The 18,063-nt window shown below is 36.8% G+C and overlaps 2 protein-coding genes across 3 annotated transcripts in view; both read left to right on the top strand.

Moving 5' to 3' along the window:
- Nucleotides 1-1,773: 1,773 nt before the first annotated feature.
- Nucleotides 1,774-7,031, top strand: LOC127454966 (ankyrin repeat domain-containing protein 1-like). Its single transcript, XM_051722497.1, has 9 exons — nucleotides 1,774-1,800; nucleotides 3,298-3,468; nucleotides 3,567-3,692; nucleotides 4,873-4,980; nucleotides 5,122-5,220; nucleotides 5,350-5,448; nucleotides 5,647-5,745; nucleotides 5,923-6,021; nucleotides 6,354-7,031. Exons 1-9 carry the CDS (start codon nucleotides 1,774-1,776, stop codon nucleotides 6,432-6,434), a joined length of 909 nt encoding a protein of 302 aa, XP_051578457.1. The 3' UTR covers nucleotides 6,435-7,031.
- Nucleotides 7,032-7,353: 322 nt separating this feature from the next.
- LOC127455547 (kinesin-like protein KIF20B) overlaps nucleotides 7,354-18,063 on the top strand; it is a 50,951-nt gene continuing 40,241 nt past the window's right edge. For both annotated transcript variants that reach the window (XM_051723535.1, XM_051723534.1), the window contains exons 1-12: nucleotides 7,354-7,454; nucleotides 7,804-7,915; nucleotides 8,026-8,115; nucleotides 8,403-8,522; nucleotides 8,649-8,787; nucleotides 9,963-10,147; nucleotides 12,743-12,794; nucleotides 12,899-13,111; nucleotides 13,644-13,755; nucleotides 16,824-16,895; nucleotides 16,983-17,129; nucleotides 17,209-17,365. In XM_051723535.1, the coding sequence (XP_051579495.1) occupies nucleotides 7,808-7,915; nucleotides 8,026-8,115; nucleotides 8,403-8,522; nucleotides 8,649-8,787; nucleotides 9,963-10,147; nucleotides 12,743-12,794; nucleotides 12,899-13,111; nucleotides 13,644-13,755; nucleotides 16,824-16,895; nucleotides 16,983-17,129; nucleotides 17,209-17,365 (1,395 nt within the window). In that variant the 5' untranslated portion in view covers nucleotides 7,354-7,454; nucleotides 7,804-7,807. The remainder of the gene's footprint in view (nucleotides 7,455-7,803; nucleotides 7,916-8,025; nucleotides 8,116-8,402; nucleotides 8,523-8,648; nucleotides 8,788-9,962; nucleotides 10,148-12,742; nucleotides 12,795-12,898; nucleotides 13,112-13,643; nucleotides 13,756-16,823; nucleotides 16,896-16,982; nucleotides 17,130-17,208; nucleotides 17,366-18,063) is intronic.

Here is an 18,063-nt window from a genome sequence, read left to right as displayed (position 1 = left end):
GCTGACAGATGACATCAGCTCAAATCTATCCGCAGACTTTTCTCTTTGTCCATAAGAGGTGAGGAGGTATCTTAAATCCATCACTCTGTCGTTACCGTGAGGCTATTAAAAGCCTATATTACTGATGGTCATCAGACTGTATTGTCATCTGAGCGGAAGGATCTTACCATCATTCCATACCTGTCATGCATGCCAGTCTTGTGCAATGCATAAACTGAGAATTTGTTACAAAAGGTGGTTTAAGTGACACTGTAAAAATGTTTTGTCAGGTAATCTAAAAAATGTGCTTCATACATTTTTTCAACTTGTTTTTCATGTTGTTAAATGGTCACATTAAAATTGCCTTAGAAACTTTATACCATGACTTTATATCTTTGCTACGTTTAAAATTCATTTTATGTGAATTTATTGTTTTAAACTTTTCCAAAACCCAGACTTTCAATATTAAACTTTGAAAGTCTATTCTAATTATTATTATTATTATTATTATTTTACATATTTAAAACTATTATAATCAAAAAAAAAAAAAAAAAAAAAAAAAAAGAGTGAAAAAACAAACAAACCATATTTATTGTGTGAAAATTATTTCTATCATTTTCAGATACGATTGTCCCACAGTTGTGGGATCATTTCCACCAAACAATTTTGCCCTTAATAAAGTGTTTTCAAGAGTTAGTGTAGCCTACTTGTTAACCAAGTCACTTTCAAAAGTGAAAAGTGTGCTTGAGCTGGAATATAGGCCTAAGACATGATGTTTGAGGAAAACAAAGAAAAATAAAGGTAACTATCACCCCTGTGAAGAATAATTTTAATGGACGTTATTTGCATTCAAGCTACAGCCTAATTTGACAAATTATTCAAAAAGAGTAAAACAATTAAAACAATAATAATTTCATTTTGTGTATTTTGAATAGATAGAATGTAAGCTATGAATTTAGCCTTAGCAAGGCAAAAGAGTCGGCAATTTTATTTCAAAAACGTCATTTCCATCAAAGAATTCTTTTAAACTCAATACAGAATTTGAGATGTGGTGGAAATTTTCATGACTTCCACAAAAAGGGTTGAAAATGTTATAACAAGACGAGCCAGCATTAGTAAAAGTGACCGAAGTTGAAGAAACCCCCAAATATCGTAGGCCTACTGCACTGTAAGTTATCCTACTGTACAGTATACTTTACTAAAGTCCACGTCACGCTTTATATTGCTTTTTCTCACACACAGAATAGACCATGCTGTCATACAGCCGTGCACCTGTTGCCCACGCGCGTGTAGACACGGCACGGAGTTCCCGCCATACAAGTCATGCAAATAGTAAGCGCTACCCGCGCCATCCATACCAGATAGGAAGCCGCACGTTCCTGGATCATATGGTCATCGTGCGACGCAAAGATTCGGGAAGGTGTCACGCATCATAGGCATTTTGTAGCAGGCGAGAGAGAGAGAGAGAGAGAGAGAGAGAGAGAGAGAGAGAGAGCGCGCGCGAGAGAAAGCAAGGAATATGATCTAACTACGTGTATGGTCCGAGTCAGCTTCTGGAACTATATATATATATATATATATATATATATATATATATATATATATATATATATATATATATATATATATATATGAGAGTGATTATAGAGGGGAGATGCACAGATCATAAGGGAGCTGAGCAGGCACAACAATCGCTTTCATCTGAGAGAGAACGAAATACCTTACCACTGAACTTAGAGGACTACACAGGCATCTGAAGCAGAGACAAGAACTGACACAACCTCCACTTCAGAAATGGGACTGCTGCGTGTTGAAGAGCTGGTAAGTTTTGCTGATGCATGCAATACTCTGTGCAGGTATTACTTTTCTGAATCTCGAGTCTTATAGTCTTATCATGTCTCAGCTAGGTTTGAATGTTGACATGCTATGGAGTGAAACTTCAATATTTATGTGAATAGAATTGTGTTCTATTGTAGTTTTACTGAAAGTGTTTAGGCTGTCAGAAAAAAAGCATACCTCAACCTTCTCTCAAAAAAATGTATCATTTGTTGAACTTGATTTAATCGAGGACAGTGGCTCCATGTGTTTGAAATGACTTTTCGTAACTTAAAATGACTATGTAAAATTAACACAAACACTTTCTGTAGAAAGAACCTGGTTGAATTGTGTAAACCCAACAAAATTAGATGTATCAATGCAACTAAAAAAAAGTATCTTTTATTTCTTTATGTACTAACACATGAATGTTAGCATGATAAATACATGCTGGTTGGAAGCACTATAGAGTGTAGTTTAGTAACGATCAGTACAGCAACTGCTCAATGCAGTGAGCAATCAATTTCACGTGCAAAATGTCCTCATCGTAAGCTCGTGCTCCACTTTTCACCATAATGGTAACCCACAAAACTCCAGTATAACAGAAACTCCCCTTTTATATTAATCAAAAACACATAAAATAACACTTAATTTAATATTTACCCTATCGAGTCCCATGCAAATCATGCAGGGAAAAGGAAATCCTATTTCATCAATGCTACAGTACATTAACACTACAAAAAGTTTTCATGTAGTCCCAACTCAAATGGATTAAGTAAACTTCCATTTTACTAATTTAAATGGATAGAATGCAATTAAATCAAGTTGTGACAAAATGTTCTTGAATTGTGTTTCTTTTGTTCAAGTAAATTGAACAAGCAGCAAAACATTTTTTTTTTTTTAGTACATGCGACCAATGCTTTTGCTAACATATTCTTAGAGAAAAGAGTGTGAGAAACAAATAAATAAACAAACAAATAAAAAAGAAAGTTTTTCATGTTTCCTAAATACAATGTCATATTGACAACAGCACAGAAGCAAAATGTATAGAAAATAAACTGACATGATGGACAATAAAGGCAGACTGCTAGCACGAATATTCTCAGGAAAAAGTAAGTAAAAGATAGAAAGAAAGATTGAAACACTAGATAGACAGACAGACAGACAGATGGACGGATAGATAGATAGATAGTTAGATAGATAGATAGATAGATAGATAGATAACATCTATCTCTATAAAGAGAGAGAGAGAGAGAGAGAGAGAGGGAGGATGTGTGATGTTGTTATTAAATATCTGTCAGTGATTAAAGAGGATCCAGGATGTCTAGAATAACCCAACTGCAAGGGCATGTCCTCCTTTTTTAAACAACAGAGATGACACAAATGCGTGTCAGCTGAAGACCCTCCTTCCCCACCCACATTAGTTTTATCAATGGAGGCTGTTCAAACCTAGAAACAGAGGGTATAATAATAAAGACTGACTGATGTAATGTCCAATCACAGGTCACTGGGAAGAGAGGGGAGGGCAAGTGGGCGGGAGATGCCTGTACAGAGCTGTTTGCTTCAGGAGAATATGAGACCACCATAATTCAGGAGAAGCAGGATGGCCACCAGGAGCTGAATGCTACCACCAAGAATGACATCAAACAGAATGAACACAACATCAAACTCAATGTATGAATGAACACAACACTGCAAGAGTGAACATAACTTAACATTTACAAACAGTTACACAGTAGCATACTGACATCTATTTATCTTCCCTTTCGTAGGTTGACCAGTCAGGGCAGCTAAAACTAGAAACTGTTGAAGACCTCTTCAACATTCTGGAGCTGAGGAAGAGAAGAAAGGAAAGGAAGATTGCAGAACCAAAGAAAAAGCCAGAACCTGACATCCTGGTGAGGGACCTTATTCCTTAAAGGAATAGTTCACCCAAAAATGAAAATTCTCTCATAATTTACTCACCCTTATGCCATCCTGGATGTGTATGACTTTCTGTCTTCAGCAGAACACAAATGAAGATTTTTAGAAGAATTTATCAGCTCTTTTGGTCCATACAATGCAAGTGAATGGGTGCCATAAAAGTCGGCATAAAAGTAATCCATATGTCTCCAGTGGTTAAATCAATTTCTTCAGAAGCTGTTTGATAGGTGTGGGTGAGAAACAGATCAATATTTTAGTCAGTATTTACTATTAATGCTCCTCCCTACTCAGTCAATCTCTACTTGAACTTTCTCATTCTTCTTCTTGTGTTTTTGGTGATTCACATTCTTCATGCTTATCGCTCCCTACTGGGCAGGGAGAAGAATTTCTAGCAAAAATTGACTTAAATATTGATCTGTTTCTCACCCACACCTATCATATAACTTCTGAAGATATGGATTTAACCACTGGAGTCTAATTGATTACTGTTATGCTGCCTTTATGTGCTTTTTTGAGCATCAACATTTTGGCACCCATTCACTTGCATTGTATGGACCTACAGAGGTGAGATATTCTTCTAAGAAATCTTAATTTGTGTTCTGCAGAAGAAATAAAGTCATACACATCTGGAATGGCATGAGGTTGAGTAAATGATGAGATAACTTACATTTTTGGGTGAACTATTCCTTTAATGAATTATAATGCTATACGTATAATGCGGAAGTGCAATATGAGTATTTGAAAGACATATTGGGCCTTATTTAATTCAATGGGATAATTTACATAAGAATGCATACACACAAATTTCTTCTGCTCATGTTTCATGAATAAGGCTCAATGTGTATATCTTAGGCCTTATAACTGGTCTGTAACTAGTTTTTCCACCATGTTTAATCATCTTTTTGCCTTTGCTAGTTTAAATACTAAATGGCCCTGCTGTGTGACAAATTCATTTTTAAAAAGTACAAATACTTCATGTTCGTCTCTCCATTAATAAAAGTTCACAAAAGATGCATACATTATAATCCAAAAATAATAACTGTATAAAATACAACAAAAAGTACTGCATGTCGCAGGACATGTCAACTTTCAAACGATTAACAGATTTGTGTAGTACAATAAGTCAATAATCTGCTTGCATTTTTTTTTTTTCAGCCTGAGACAGTGGACCAGCGTTTGTTTCTAAAGGCTGTCACAGAGAATAAACTGGCTGTGGTTGAGAAATATTTGTCAGATGGTGGAGACCCCAATGCCTGTGATCATGTGAGTGTGACACAGACAAACACATGCACACACATGCCACACTTTCCGTCACATGTGCTGCTAACACTCTATTGCAAGTCCTCAAATGTGCATGTAATAAAACTCTCCTTTCCTCTCTTTCTGTTTTTCTCTCTCACACAGTTTAAGCGCTCCGCTCTGCATAAAGCCCGTGCACAAGGTCACACAGAGATTATGAAAAAGCTCCTGGAGTGTGGAGCATCCATGGAGCACAAAGACAAGGTAGAACAGATGGCTGATGTGACTGTCTAACCAGTGCTACAAGAATACAATCCCTTCTCTTAATATTTTATGCTGTAATTCACAATTTTCTTATCTTATTTACAATTCTTCATTATAAAATGTCTATAGCTAAATGCCACAGCTGTGCACTGGGCTTGCAGAGGTGGAAGCCTGCCTGCACTGGAGCTGCTACTTAATGAAGGAGCCAATTTCAACTCCAGAGACAAGGTATATATAAAGCTGCTGTTCCTATATGCATGACACCAGATGGTCTGTAGACATTGATAATAACACTTAAAAATTTTCATAGAAATTAAAGGGAGAGCATGACTTTCCTTGTTGTGTTCAAAGTTTTTAAAGTTCCCACAGCCCACTGATCTGGCAATACATTTAGCACACTAACTTGTCTTTGTTGTGTATCTGCAGCTAAGTAGCACTCCCCTTCATGTTGCAGTTCGGACAGGACATTACGAGTGTTCCGAGCATCTCATTCACTGCGGAGCTGATGTAAATGCTAAAGATAGGGTGAGAAACTAGTTTGCTCTTCATTCAAATATTTTTTTGCATCACATCATCACAAATGTGAAAATGACTGTCTGTGAATTTGCATGATTTTAACACTTAGTAACACATGCAGTATTAGTCCACTGTCCCACTTGTTGTTTTCCTCTCTAATAATGTGAATGCTCTGTGTTTGTATAGGATGGAGACACACCCATGCACGATGCAGTGAGGATCAATAGATTTAAAATTATAAGACTGTTGATGATCTATGGAGCCAGTCTTGATGCCAAAAACAATGTAAGTCCAATCAGGGTACATACAGCCCTTGTTTTTGAAGTTTATTCATAAAGCTGTTTTAAAAACAAAGTTTATTTTTGCAGTTTCGATTGGTGGCATTAGTAGCGCAGAAATCACTTGCTTTAAAAAGCGAGATATGCAAAAAGCAATGAAATGCTTGCATATTATTTTTAATCTTCATTTTAAACAAAAATGAAAGAATTGTCTCATACTATGACCCTTGAAGTCTCAGATGCATAAGTACATATTTTTGAATGGTTTTTATTTCTGAATGTATATATATATATATATATATTAACTTATCCTAAACTTATTTAATTAATCTTTTACAGGATGGAAAGACACCAATAGAGACTCTGCTTTCATGGCAAAAAGGAGTGAAAAATATCCTGAATGAGGAGGCAGCACCATAACTTTTTATCATCCTTCCTGCTGAACAAGTGTCATAAAAAGTTCCTTCCTTCCTTCCTTCCTTCTTTCCTTCCTGTTAAAATGTAAAGACTGAGCAGTGCTTTGCAATTTACATTATGGCAGATAATGGCAATGATGATGCTAATTGCTGGCAATAGAGTGTCTGTTACACTGATATGTGTAAATATTACTTTCCCTGTTATTAAGATCATGAGAGAATGGAATCCTCAGCGAGTGGCACAAAAACATGTGCCAACATTGGTTGTGTGTTGGATCAGTGTATTTATTTAACATTAATTTGATTGAATTTATAACTTAAGTGAATGCATTTGAATGTCCATGGCTGTGTTTGATCTACTGAGAGGCTTTGTGCTGCAAATGTCTAGACAGATCAGATACCGAACTATTAATGTACAGAACAGAAATGGAACAGAATGTGAATGCAGGTCTGAGAATGTTTGAGAAGTTTACTATGACAAATATTATTATTGTAATTGTTTTGTATTTATGGACTTAAATTGAGAAACACTCTGGAATCCCTTACTGAATGTGCATTGGTAAAATGCTTTAAGACAAACTGTGTTTTGTACTTTTTTGCTTTTGAGCACTTAAATGTAATTGTGAATAATTGTAATTCTTATGTGATTAAAGTATTAAAAGTGAATAAGTGTGTGTGGTTTGTGGTCCTTGCATATTTTCCCCTTAACAAATTATTATTTAAAAAAACAGCAAAGAGAAACAATAAAAACCACAAACATAGGCAATGGAATACCACTCAACAACCAAATAAAACAATAAACCTGTTGAACGCTGAGGATTCCTCCTGCGTATCTTCCAGTGCCGCTATGACGTTCACAAACGTGCGCTCCCAGCAGCCTTTGCCGTTGCTCTCGCTCTTCCGATTGGTGGGATTTGAAAATAAGTACGCGCGACAGTTTGAGAGAAGAACCACAACAAATAAAACTTAGCATTGAAATTTAATTTAGTACGACACACAGCCCTGTTTAACCACTGACAGCCCTGTAAGTCAATTAAATTAACTTGTTTTAACGCGTAATGTTGCTGTCCTGTCCTCATTTGTCGTCTTTATTCAGTTAAGATCTAAGGTTGAGTTTAGGAGTGTCGTGATGTCAAAATTCTACCAAATCTGCCTGTAAAATATCTGTAAAGTTTGTGTATTCTTGCTAAAATGTCTATAAAACGACACAATTGATTTTAAACATTAAAATAAATAAACAAGCTTATACAAATGTCAAAGGATTGCATAGCCAACTGATGTTTCATTAGATTTTAAGTCTGTATCAGAGATGTTATTCGCATCTTTTTATTTCCTTCTTAATTTTATGTTTATGATTTTTTATTGCTTAATAGCAGGATGATGGAATCAGGGCTTAAGGATGAAATTACAAGACCGAAGATGATACGTGTCGAAGATTTAAGGAGAAATCTGTCCTCAGAGTTTAGTGAGCATTCAGATATCCAGGTAAGCTGAGCTGTTAATCATGACAATATGAACGTAATCAAAGGGCACTGTATGCTTTTTACATAAAGTGCAGTTTATTAAATTATCAACAGAAAGGTTTTGTTTTGAAGGATCCAGCTGACCTTGAGAAGGAACATTTGAAGGTGTATCTTAGGATAAGACCATTTTCAGGAGCCGAGATTGAGAATGGAGAATCACAGGTAAATAAATAAGGGGAAATGGTTCAGAGATGTTGCACACACATGATAAGCACTCACTCATTCTCATCTCATGAGGTGCAGAACCTCACATAAAATTGGACCCTTGTTCCCTGATAAATGTTTTTCCTATAGCTACCTGCCATCATGTGTGTTTGTGATTTGGAGACTGATGAACTGTCTGAAAAACAAGCTGAAAATCCTAAAATCACTCCGTGTGCATCAGTGTTTATATGATCATTTATTTAGATTTTTATGCATTTGGCTGTACCTCTTCTGTCTTTCCGAAGGACTGCGTGGCCATTCAGCCACCAGAAACTGTGCTTCTGAAAGGGCCGCAATCATCCCTCTCTGCCAGACTCAGTGACAAATCTGTGCCAATTACAGCTCAGCGTTTCCAGTTCTCTCAGGCAAGCAGACCCAACAACACACACCGTTTATTTAGTGACTGATAATATGAGCCAGTATTTTTCCCTATTTGATGACCCAAGAGAGCTTTTACTTAAGTGTATTTGAATATTTCACTGTGTTTTTAGGTTTTCGGTCCAGACACTACACAGAAGGAGATGTTTGATGGCACAGTGAAGAGTCTTGTGATGGATGTGCTGGAGGGACAGAATTCTTTGGTCTTTACATATGGTGTCACCAATGCTGGGAAGACCTTCACTTTTTTAGGTTTGTGTGTTTTATTTATATCTTAAAAGATTTGCTTTTATTGAATGCCTATACTCTGAACTAATCAAGATACGAAGTGAGTGAGAGAAAGAGATGGAAGTTTTGTAGTCCATTGGGTATAGAGGAATAAATTCCCATCTGAGCTGGAGTGCCAATGAAACTGCTTTTGTCCTTCAGGTGTGAGTTTCTGTTGCTACAGCAGCACAATAGTGGGCGTGAAATCCACCAATCTCTCTTCATTTGACTTAAAGCTGCTTTGTTTAACTCCTGTGCCACTAATGGCACCAAACGGAATTAGAATAATAATGAATGTTTTTAGAATATTAATATTAAAATATTAACAAAATATAAAAATTTAAAGGAATAGTTCACCCAAAAATTCTCTCATGATTGACTCCCCTTTAAGCCATCCCAGATGTGTATGTTTTTCTTCTTCAGCAGAACCAAAGTGAAGATTTTTATTAGCACATTTCAGCTCTGTTTGTCCATACAATGCAAGTGAATTGGTGCCATCAGGCTGCTGACTGTTTGACAGTCCAAAAGGCATATTTAGACAGCATAAAAGTAATCCAGTCGATCAATGAATGTCTTCTGAAGCAAATTGGTAGGTTTGTGTAAAAAAACCATCGCAAATACAATTAAAACTTAATTAACTTTTGAGAAATGCTTCCTGCTAGCAGTTGACGCATCACGGAGCCGTCGTGTGACGTAAGCGTGATGGCACGTTCACGCGAGAAGACGGAAGCATGCGCTTTGTATACAGCAGAGGAACAAACATCACGCGAGTGTTAGGTCATTCCAAACAGTTTCCCAGTGCTGGCTGGAAGTTACGATTTATGGTTAATAACGTTTTAATTATCGATTTGTTTCTTACACAAACATATCGATTTGCTTCAGAAGACATTCATTGATCTACTGGAGTCGTGTAGATAAATTTTATGCTGACTAAATATGCCTTTTGGACCATCAAACAGCTGGCACCCATTCACTTTCATTGTATGGACATACAGAGCTGAAATGTGCTTATAAAAATCTTCATTTTGGTTTTGCTGAAGAAGCAAAGACATCCACATCTGGGATGGCTTAAAGGTGAGTAAATCATGAGAGTTATAATTTTTGGGTGAACTAATCCTTTAAGTGTAATGGCCTGACTGTACTCTCTGCTTATGCCGCAGGTCCAGATATTGATCCAGGCATCTTACCTCGTTCCCTCAACATGATCTTTAGCAGCTTGGAGGGTCGTGTCTTTAACCAGATGTGCCTGAAACCACAGAGATGCCGTGATTTCATCAGACTCACCAAAGAGCAGCAAAATGAGGAAGCAGTTAGCAAGCGCAACCTCCTCAGGCTCCTCAGAGAGGTACTGTAACATGGAAACAAACCTCAGGCTCTTCTAAAACCCTTTTTACACCTGGAATTAATAAGCATTTTGGGAACAGGGTTTAAAATGTGTTGTAATCGGATCACAAAAAAACAAATGGAGGTTGTCAAAAAAACATGTCCACATCGCATTTGAGGTTTTAACGCTAATCCATCCTGATGTATCCTGGAGAGCAGTAAAGCACCACCCCTCACCTGTCAATCAACCGCTGTGCAAAATCAGGAGTTTTAAACTTGGTCGGTAGCATGCAGCTTTTAAAGTAAATAACCATCCGATTGGAAAATTTGAAAAGGTGCAAACCTGCACAAGAACCTGCACAAGAACTTTACGGTTTGTCTGAAATCAACATGCAGTGACACACTGCACTTCTGAGGCTCCATTATTACAGGTACTCCACTAAAATAATGGAGTACGATAGTCTTCTTGATATGTTGTGCTTGTACTTGGATTTAATTTCATCTGCATCTGGGAGAAACAATGTGCAGTTTTCTTTGCACTTTCTCTGTCATTTTATGACTTTTTGCATTTTATTATTATGTGGAAACATGCTGACAGTGATTGTCTGATGTAGTGATGATGTATGTGGTCATGAAATCAGAAACCCTGCCCTCAAAATCCGAACACAAATGGTCACGAGACGCATTTATGTGACCAGGTGTAAACAGCGATGACTTGCCTGACCACATGTGATTGGATCACCCAAGACGCATCTTAAAATGTTAAAGGGTTAGTAAAAATGAAAATTCTCTCATCATCTACTCACCCTCATGTCATTTCAGATGTGTATGACTTTCTTTGTTCTGCAGAACACAAACAAAGGTTTTTAGAAGAGTATCTCAGCTCTGTAGGTCCATACAATGCAAAAGAATGGTGATCGGGCCTTTGAAGCTCCAAAAAGCACATAAAGTCAGCATAAAGATAATCCATCAGACTCCAGTGGTTTAATCCATGTCTTCTGAAGTGATCCAGTTGGTTTTGGCTGAGAACAGACCAAAATGAAACTCCTTTTTCACTGTAGATCTTAACAGCATTCTCCTTGGCAATCATGATTTCAAGCTCGATTACACTTCCTGTAGTGCCATCTAGCGCTCTGAGCATAGGTCAAGCGCTAGATAGTGTAATCGACAGGGGCGTAGCACCAAATTTTGTACCCCAGGCACAGAACTATTTTAGGGCCCCCTGACCAATTTGGGTTTGTAGTGGGGATAATATTCAGTATAAACATTTTAGATGGATATTTAACAGTGCTAATTCATAACTTTTTATGTTCAAATGCAAATATTATTTGGATCAAGCAATACATTATTAAAAAAAATATACTAAGCCTACTAACAAAATAAATTATACATGTACAAATTTGAGTTTTCTAGTTGGCAAAGTCACCATAAAATTTCTGAAATGAGAAGAGTGCCAGGTTGATCAGTCTATCCTGAGACATTTCTGCTCTCAGGTAGATTTAGAAAGTCTTAACTTGCTAACTGATATAACAGGATTATTTTGGTTACAATGTCCATTTAACTTAAATATAAAATAAATTATTTCTTAGCTCATGCTGATAATTATGAAGCGACCTAGGTAACCCTTCTAGATACAATTTGGAAATATTATTTTTACAAATTGTACTTTTGTCAGTTTTTCATTATTGGTTGCATTTTAGCTTTTGGTAAAATTAATTAAATTAAATCAATAAGTGTCTTTAAAATTTAATTTATTATTTTGCATATATATTTGTTACATGTTTATAGTGCATCAATTGTTCTATATACAATGATTGATACTCAGAATACATGCTAAATCGGTACTGTCTCTTTAAATAGACAATGGCATCTCAGTGCAGACAGGTGATTTTGTTCCTCACATATTCTTTTGGTGGCTTATCTCATGGAGTTCTGGAAAAAAATAACAGGCATCATAGATAAACATCTGATGGTACATTTTGCACTGAAGTAAAATAAGTTTATGCAGTAGATTCATGAGGCTGATGTTGACAGTTTGATTTCACTTTATTAAGCCAAGCATCTGATTGCTGTTCACTGTTTAATGAAAATCATGTAATGATGTAGTAATAATGTTACCAACCACATGGTGATCGAGCCTGAAATCATGATCGTGCCTAGAGACTGCAATGGCAAGATGCACAGTGAAAAAGGTGTTATGTTTTGGTCTGTTCTCACCCAAAACTGATTAGATCGCTTCAGAAGACATGGATTAAACCACTGGAGTCATATGGATTACTTTTATGCTGACTTTATGTCCTTTTTGGAGCTTCAAAAGCCTAATCACCATTCACTTGCATTGTTTAACCTACAGAGCTGAGATATTCTAATCATTTCTGTTTGTGTTCACCAGAAGGAAAAAAAAAAAAAGTCATACACATCTGGGATAGCATGAGGGTGAGTAAATGATGAGAAAATCTTAAATATTGGGTGAACTATCCCTTTAATACCAGGTGTAAACAGGGTCTAAGAGGTACTAACATAGAAACAGACCTCAGACTCTTCAGAGATTCTCCTCTAAGTAAGTGTAACACCCTTTTTTCATCTTAATGAATCTATTGTTTTATCTTCTCTTTAGACTGATGCTCCAAAAAATATGTCTTGCCAGAGCTCAAAGTCTGATCTTGAAGGTAAAAAAAAATTCTTAGTGAACATAACCATCTCTTGTATTATCTTTGGCCGTAATCTCTTTTTTTTCTTTGAGCTGACAATTAAACTTTTTGTTGTTTGCCAGATGGTTCTGCCCTCTGTGAAATCAGCACCACAGTGAATGAGAGAAGTTTGGATTTGGATATGAACGTTCACACTAAGTTTTCTGTGTGGGTCTCTTTCTGTGAGATCTACAATGAAAACATTCATGACTTGCTAGAACAACCTCCCAGCAATGCCTCACGGAGAACAAACCTCCGCCTTTGTCAGGACGTCAAAGGAAACTCATTCATCAAAGGTGAAGGAACATCGGCAATTTCAATACCATCCTGTTTATCCAGTCATGAAATCTCAGAGAGAGACTGTATAGCATTTAATATATGTCCTTTAAGCTCCTATTGCTATCAAAATAGTGTATTCAAGCAAAGAGTTAACTCTGGTATAATAAAGTTTGCAAACTTTTAGTAAGAGTTTTTCTTTCTTTCTTTTTTGGTCACAATATTGAATTTAAAGCCAAGGTCATTGCAACTTGTAAGGCTTAGATGGAAATGCTAATATATATATATATATATATATATATATATATATATATATAAATATACTTTTATATATCTCTGGAGTATTTCTTTTGTAAATCAATCCAAAGAGCAATTGCAGTGTTAATTTGTAATTAACAGAGTGGTTTGTAGGGATTTGAGCCATTTCAGAAATGAGTGTGTAATAGCTCAAATTGGCCAGTTGTCGGTGCTAGAAAACAATAAAAAAAAAAGGCATTCCCATGTTTTAATAGTGATTCTTTCCCAACAGTTAATGATTTGTTGGTTTTACAGATCTGAAATGGGTGCAGGTGAGCAGTGCTGATGAAGCCTTTAAAGTGATGAAAGTGGGCAAAAGGAACCAAAGTATTTCCAGCACTAAACTCAACCTGCTCTCCAGCAGGAGGTAAACATGCACTACTTTGAACTCTGTAATTTCCTGTTGTTTAAGATTGGTTGAAATTATGCTGCCTTAAAGCACTTGGGAAGCTCCTACTGTACTTCCAAGTTAGGCAGTTGTTATTACGTTGTGTCATGCATTCAAGTTGGAAATGAAATGCAAATGTTGCCAAGCCAAAACAAAAACAAAAATAGCAAAAGCTCTTTTTTTTCTGTTGTAATACAGCTGCTTCACTTTTACACAGCATGTATAAATTATGCGTGGTATCTATAAAATAATTAATTTGCATAAAGCAAACAGCGAAGGGCGAGTTATTAGCTTTACATTAGTTGACTTAAGCTCTGTTGTACCTTAATATTGAAATGCAGCACTATAATTGATATAACGTAGCAAAATCATTCACTACCATATAGTGCAAACTTGCAGAATTTCCGCCATCTTCGATGTTGTTGCTTCTTTCAAAAGTTTGCCATTTGGGTGTCATTGAGAATGTGGTTTCCCACTGGCAAATGCAAATTGACCTGGGTATTCATGTGCGTGTAACTCTTAATTATAAAATTCTTTCATAATTAACTCACCCTCATGCCATTCTAGATGTGTATGACTTTCTTTCTTCTCAACAAAAACAAAGATTTTTAGAATATCTCAGTTCTCTAGGTCCTCACAATGCAAGTAAATGGTGGTCAGAGCTTTGAAGGTCCAAAAAGCATATAAAGGCAGCATAAAAGTAATCCATATTACTCCATAGGTTATATCCATGTCTTCAGAAGCATTATGATAGGTGTTTCTCACCCACACCTATCATATTGCTTCTAAAGATATAGATTTAACCACTGGAGTCATATGGATTACTTTTATGCTGCTGTTATATGCTTTTTGGACTTTAAAATTTCTGAAAGCACTTGCATTGTATGGACCTACAGAGCTGAGATATTTTTCTAAAAATCTTTGTTCAGCAGAAGAAAGAAAGTCATACACATCTGGGATGGCATGAGGCTGAGTAAATGATGAGTTCCTTTTTGGGTGAACTATCCCTTTAACTTGAAAGTTGCATTAGTTGTACTAAGTACTGAGTGGATTCTGTGGTCCCATTTCCACCTGGTTTTACAATGCATCTCGGGTGATCTGATCACATGTGGTCAGGTGAGACACATCGCTGTTTACACCTGGTCACTTAAATGCGTCTCTTGTGACCACTTGTGTTCGGATTTGAAGGGGAGGTTCTCTGTTTCATGATGACATACATCCATCACTATGCCAGTGTGTTACTGCATGATAATAAACCGCAACAAAGTAAGTAAAGACAAAGAAAGTGCGAAAAAAAAAAAAAACACTGCGCTGTTTCTCCCAGATGCGCCTGAATATAAAATAAGCACAAACACAACATTTCGAGCATAAATATCCGATATTTTAGTGGATTACCTGTATTAAAGGAGCTCAGGTGTTCGTGCTTGTTTGATATCAGATACACTAAAGAAGATCCATGAAGCTCTCGTGATTGTGTATGCATCCGCTTTTTTACATTTTCCGACTGGACGGTTAAAAGCCGCTCGTAACCGGCAAACTTTAAACTCTTATTTTAGCAGTGGTTGATTGACAGGTGAGGGGTGGTGCTTCACTGCTGCCGGGACGCATACAGAACGGATTAGCGTTTAGACCTCAAATGCGATGTGGTCATGCATTTCTGACCACATTTGTATGCGTTTTTTGTAAAACAATCACAAAAAGGTTTAGACCTGTATTTAGGGCTGACCACATGTGATCGGATCACCTGAAATGCATCTTAATACTTGGTGGAAATGGGGCCTGTATGGCTTTGTTCACACTGCAGGAAAAGTAATTTTTTCTTCAAATCTGATTTTCTTTTTTTTTTTTTTTTTTTTTTTACTGTGACAGTGACTGTTCAAACTGCAAGTTATATGTGGCCAGATCAGATTTTTTTCTGTTCAGACTACAGTGGCTTTTGCTATCACGTCCACATTAGTTGTCATGGTAATGCAGCAAACTTGCGTATATTCACCGTACATGAGATTTTAGCAATGGATGTTTTACCATTAATTATGCTTTTCATGAGGACAGTATCCAAATATGAACACTCTACAGACAACGGCTTAAAAATGGGAGGGGTGGCATATGAAATGTTTGTTGCTGCTAGTGTTGTTGCTGCCCGTTTTAGCGGGGACATCCTGTATTTTGGCCAAAATTACGACATCTCATAAGGGACGCCTTTTATCTTGGGGTCCTGTATTTTAGCAGAGAGCGAAACACCCCGTATTGAAGGCTTTTTGTCCCGTATTAAATCATAAAAAGATCGGATGGTGAGACGAGGACCCATGTCCTGTGATGAAACCCTCAAAATGCTCAAGCATCCCGTATTCAAGTGACATTCAATACTTTATCACATTGTGGTTTCTCGCAACTGGTATGGGTTACTGCACTTTAGTGCATCTCTTTGGGTAAGTTAAGCCCATGTCTGTTTTATTATAAGAGGTTTGCAGTGCTTTGCGTACCCTGTAACATATAAATGACATATGGGTGTGTTTCATTTAGATGTGGTGATCTCTGTGCCCTGTTTACATTCCACTGTGAGAGTTTTGTAGGACTGAAATGTGTAATAAAACAGGCTGAAGTCATATTTATTGAAAATTCTGTTTGTAACGATCCTACTCCGTGGCAATCATTATTGTATTAAATTTGATGTGCCTGTGAAGGCATTAATTATGCTGTCTGGAGCGCATTGTTTTCTCGTCACAAAACCTGACGTATAACAACTGTCGCGTACAACAAATGACGAAAAAAACCCCACATGAAATCCGATCTGACCATTCAGACTGAGACACATTAAGAAAAGTCTGATTTTAATTGGATTCCAAACCACCTACGAATGTGATTTGGATGAGGTTTGTAAAAATCGGATTTAATCTGTTTTTGTCATGTTTGGACTACAAAAACCTAAACGGATTTGAGTGACTGCATCCAAAAGATCGGATTTTGTCTGCCTGTGTAAACATGGCCTATGTCTGTTTGTTTTACTGATTTCAAGTCTTTCTTTCTTGCTTATTTTTCATTTTTAGCCACAGTATTTTCTCTGTCCGAATCCTGAAAGTGGATGATGTTGGAATACCCAGAGTTGAGTCAGTCAGCGAGTGAGTTTGTGTGTCCTGATTTGAGCTCTCTGCATTGTTTGCGTTGATTTTAGAATGAAGTTTTTAAAGCATGTGCTCTGGTTCCAGGCTGGCTCTGTGTGATCTGGCTGGATCAGAGCGCTGTGCCAAGACCCAGAATAAAGGCGATCGTCTGAAAGAAGCAGGAAACATCAACACCTCACTGCTCAGCCTGGGAAAGTGCATTAATGCACTGAGAAATAACCAGCAAGCCAGGTATAAATACTTATCACATTCTCTCAGTCTCTTTCCTGCTCTATCTTGCTCTTAATCTCTCTCTTATTTTCCATTTCAGACAGCACGTCCCGTTCAGAGAGAGTAAACTCACTCACTATCTACAAGGCTACTTTTCAGGTGTGGGGAAAGCCTGCATGATTGTCAACATTAACCAGTGTGCCTCAATGTACGATGAGACACTCAATGTGCTCAAGTTCTCTGCAGTGGCTCAAAAAGTATGTGGCTACACCTGCTCTTGGTGTTTTTTCTTTATTACTTATTATTTTATTATCGCTTGACCTTCTTTCTGCATCTCTTTCTCATTGTAGGTGCCATATCATACACCTTTGAAGCATTTTGTATTGTTTCTATGAAGCTTACTTCATTGTAACATTATAACAGTTTCTTGCACCAAAAGCTGTAATTTAGTTTCACATGCCCATTTTCCAGCCTTTCTCTGTGCCTTAAATTTAGACTGGCTTTTATTTTTTTTTTTTTTGCTGTTGTACTTTGAAAACATTAACATGATGATCTGTTGTGATTTGCTAACCTCTTATGAATTGCATGTGAGTACAATATAGTTAGCAAGCATTGATCTATCCTTCAGTAGCAGCCTCTATTATTCTTATTGTAGAATCTTTTTCACTACTCTCTCCTTATTAACTTTACCTTGTGCCAGTTTCCTGAAAACTGAATAGGCTTTATGCAAATGTGGGTGCATTTTGTTAATGTGCTCGTTGCTGTGACATCAAAACTCAAAATGTTTTATGAGCAACCTGGTTTTAAAGCTTAGTTTCAATAAATCGTTTGGATGGATTGGGAGCTTTAAGTTGTAAAAGTATAAAGAACCGTATGTCTGCATAGGGCATCCAACTTTTATTTAAGAATATTTTTCATGATGTAAATGCCCCCATTTAGGAGAGCTTGATGGATG

Source organism: Myxocyprinus asiaticus, chromosome 17, assembly GCF_019703515.2.
Source record: "Myxocyprinus asiaticus isolate MX2 ecotype Aquarium Trade chromosome 17, UBuf_Myxa_2, whole genome shotgun sequence".
Taxonomy (NCBI): Eukaryota; Metazoa; Chordata; class Actinopteri; order Cypriniformes; family Catostomidae; genus Myxocyprinus; species Myxocyprinus asiaticus.
This window is presented reverse-complemented; position numbering and strand designations above follow the sequence as displayed.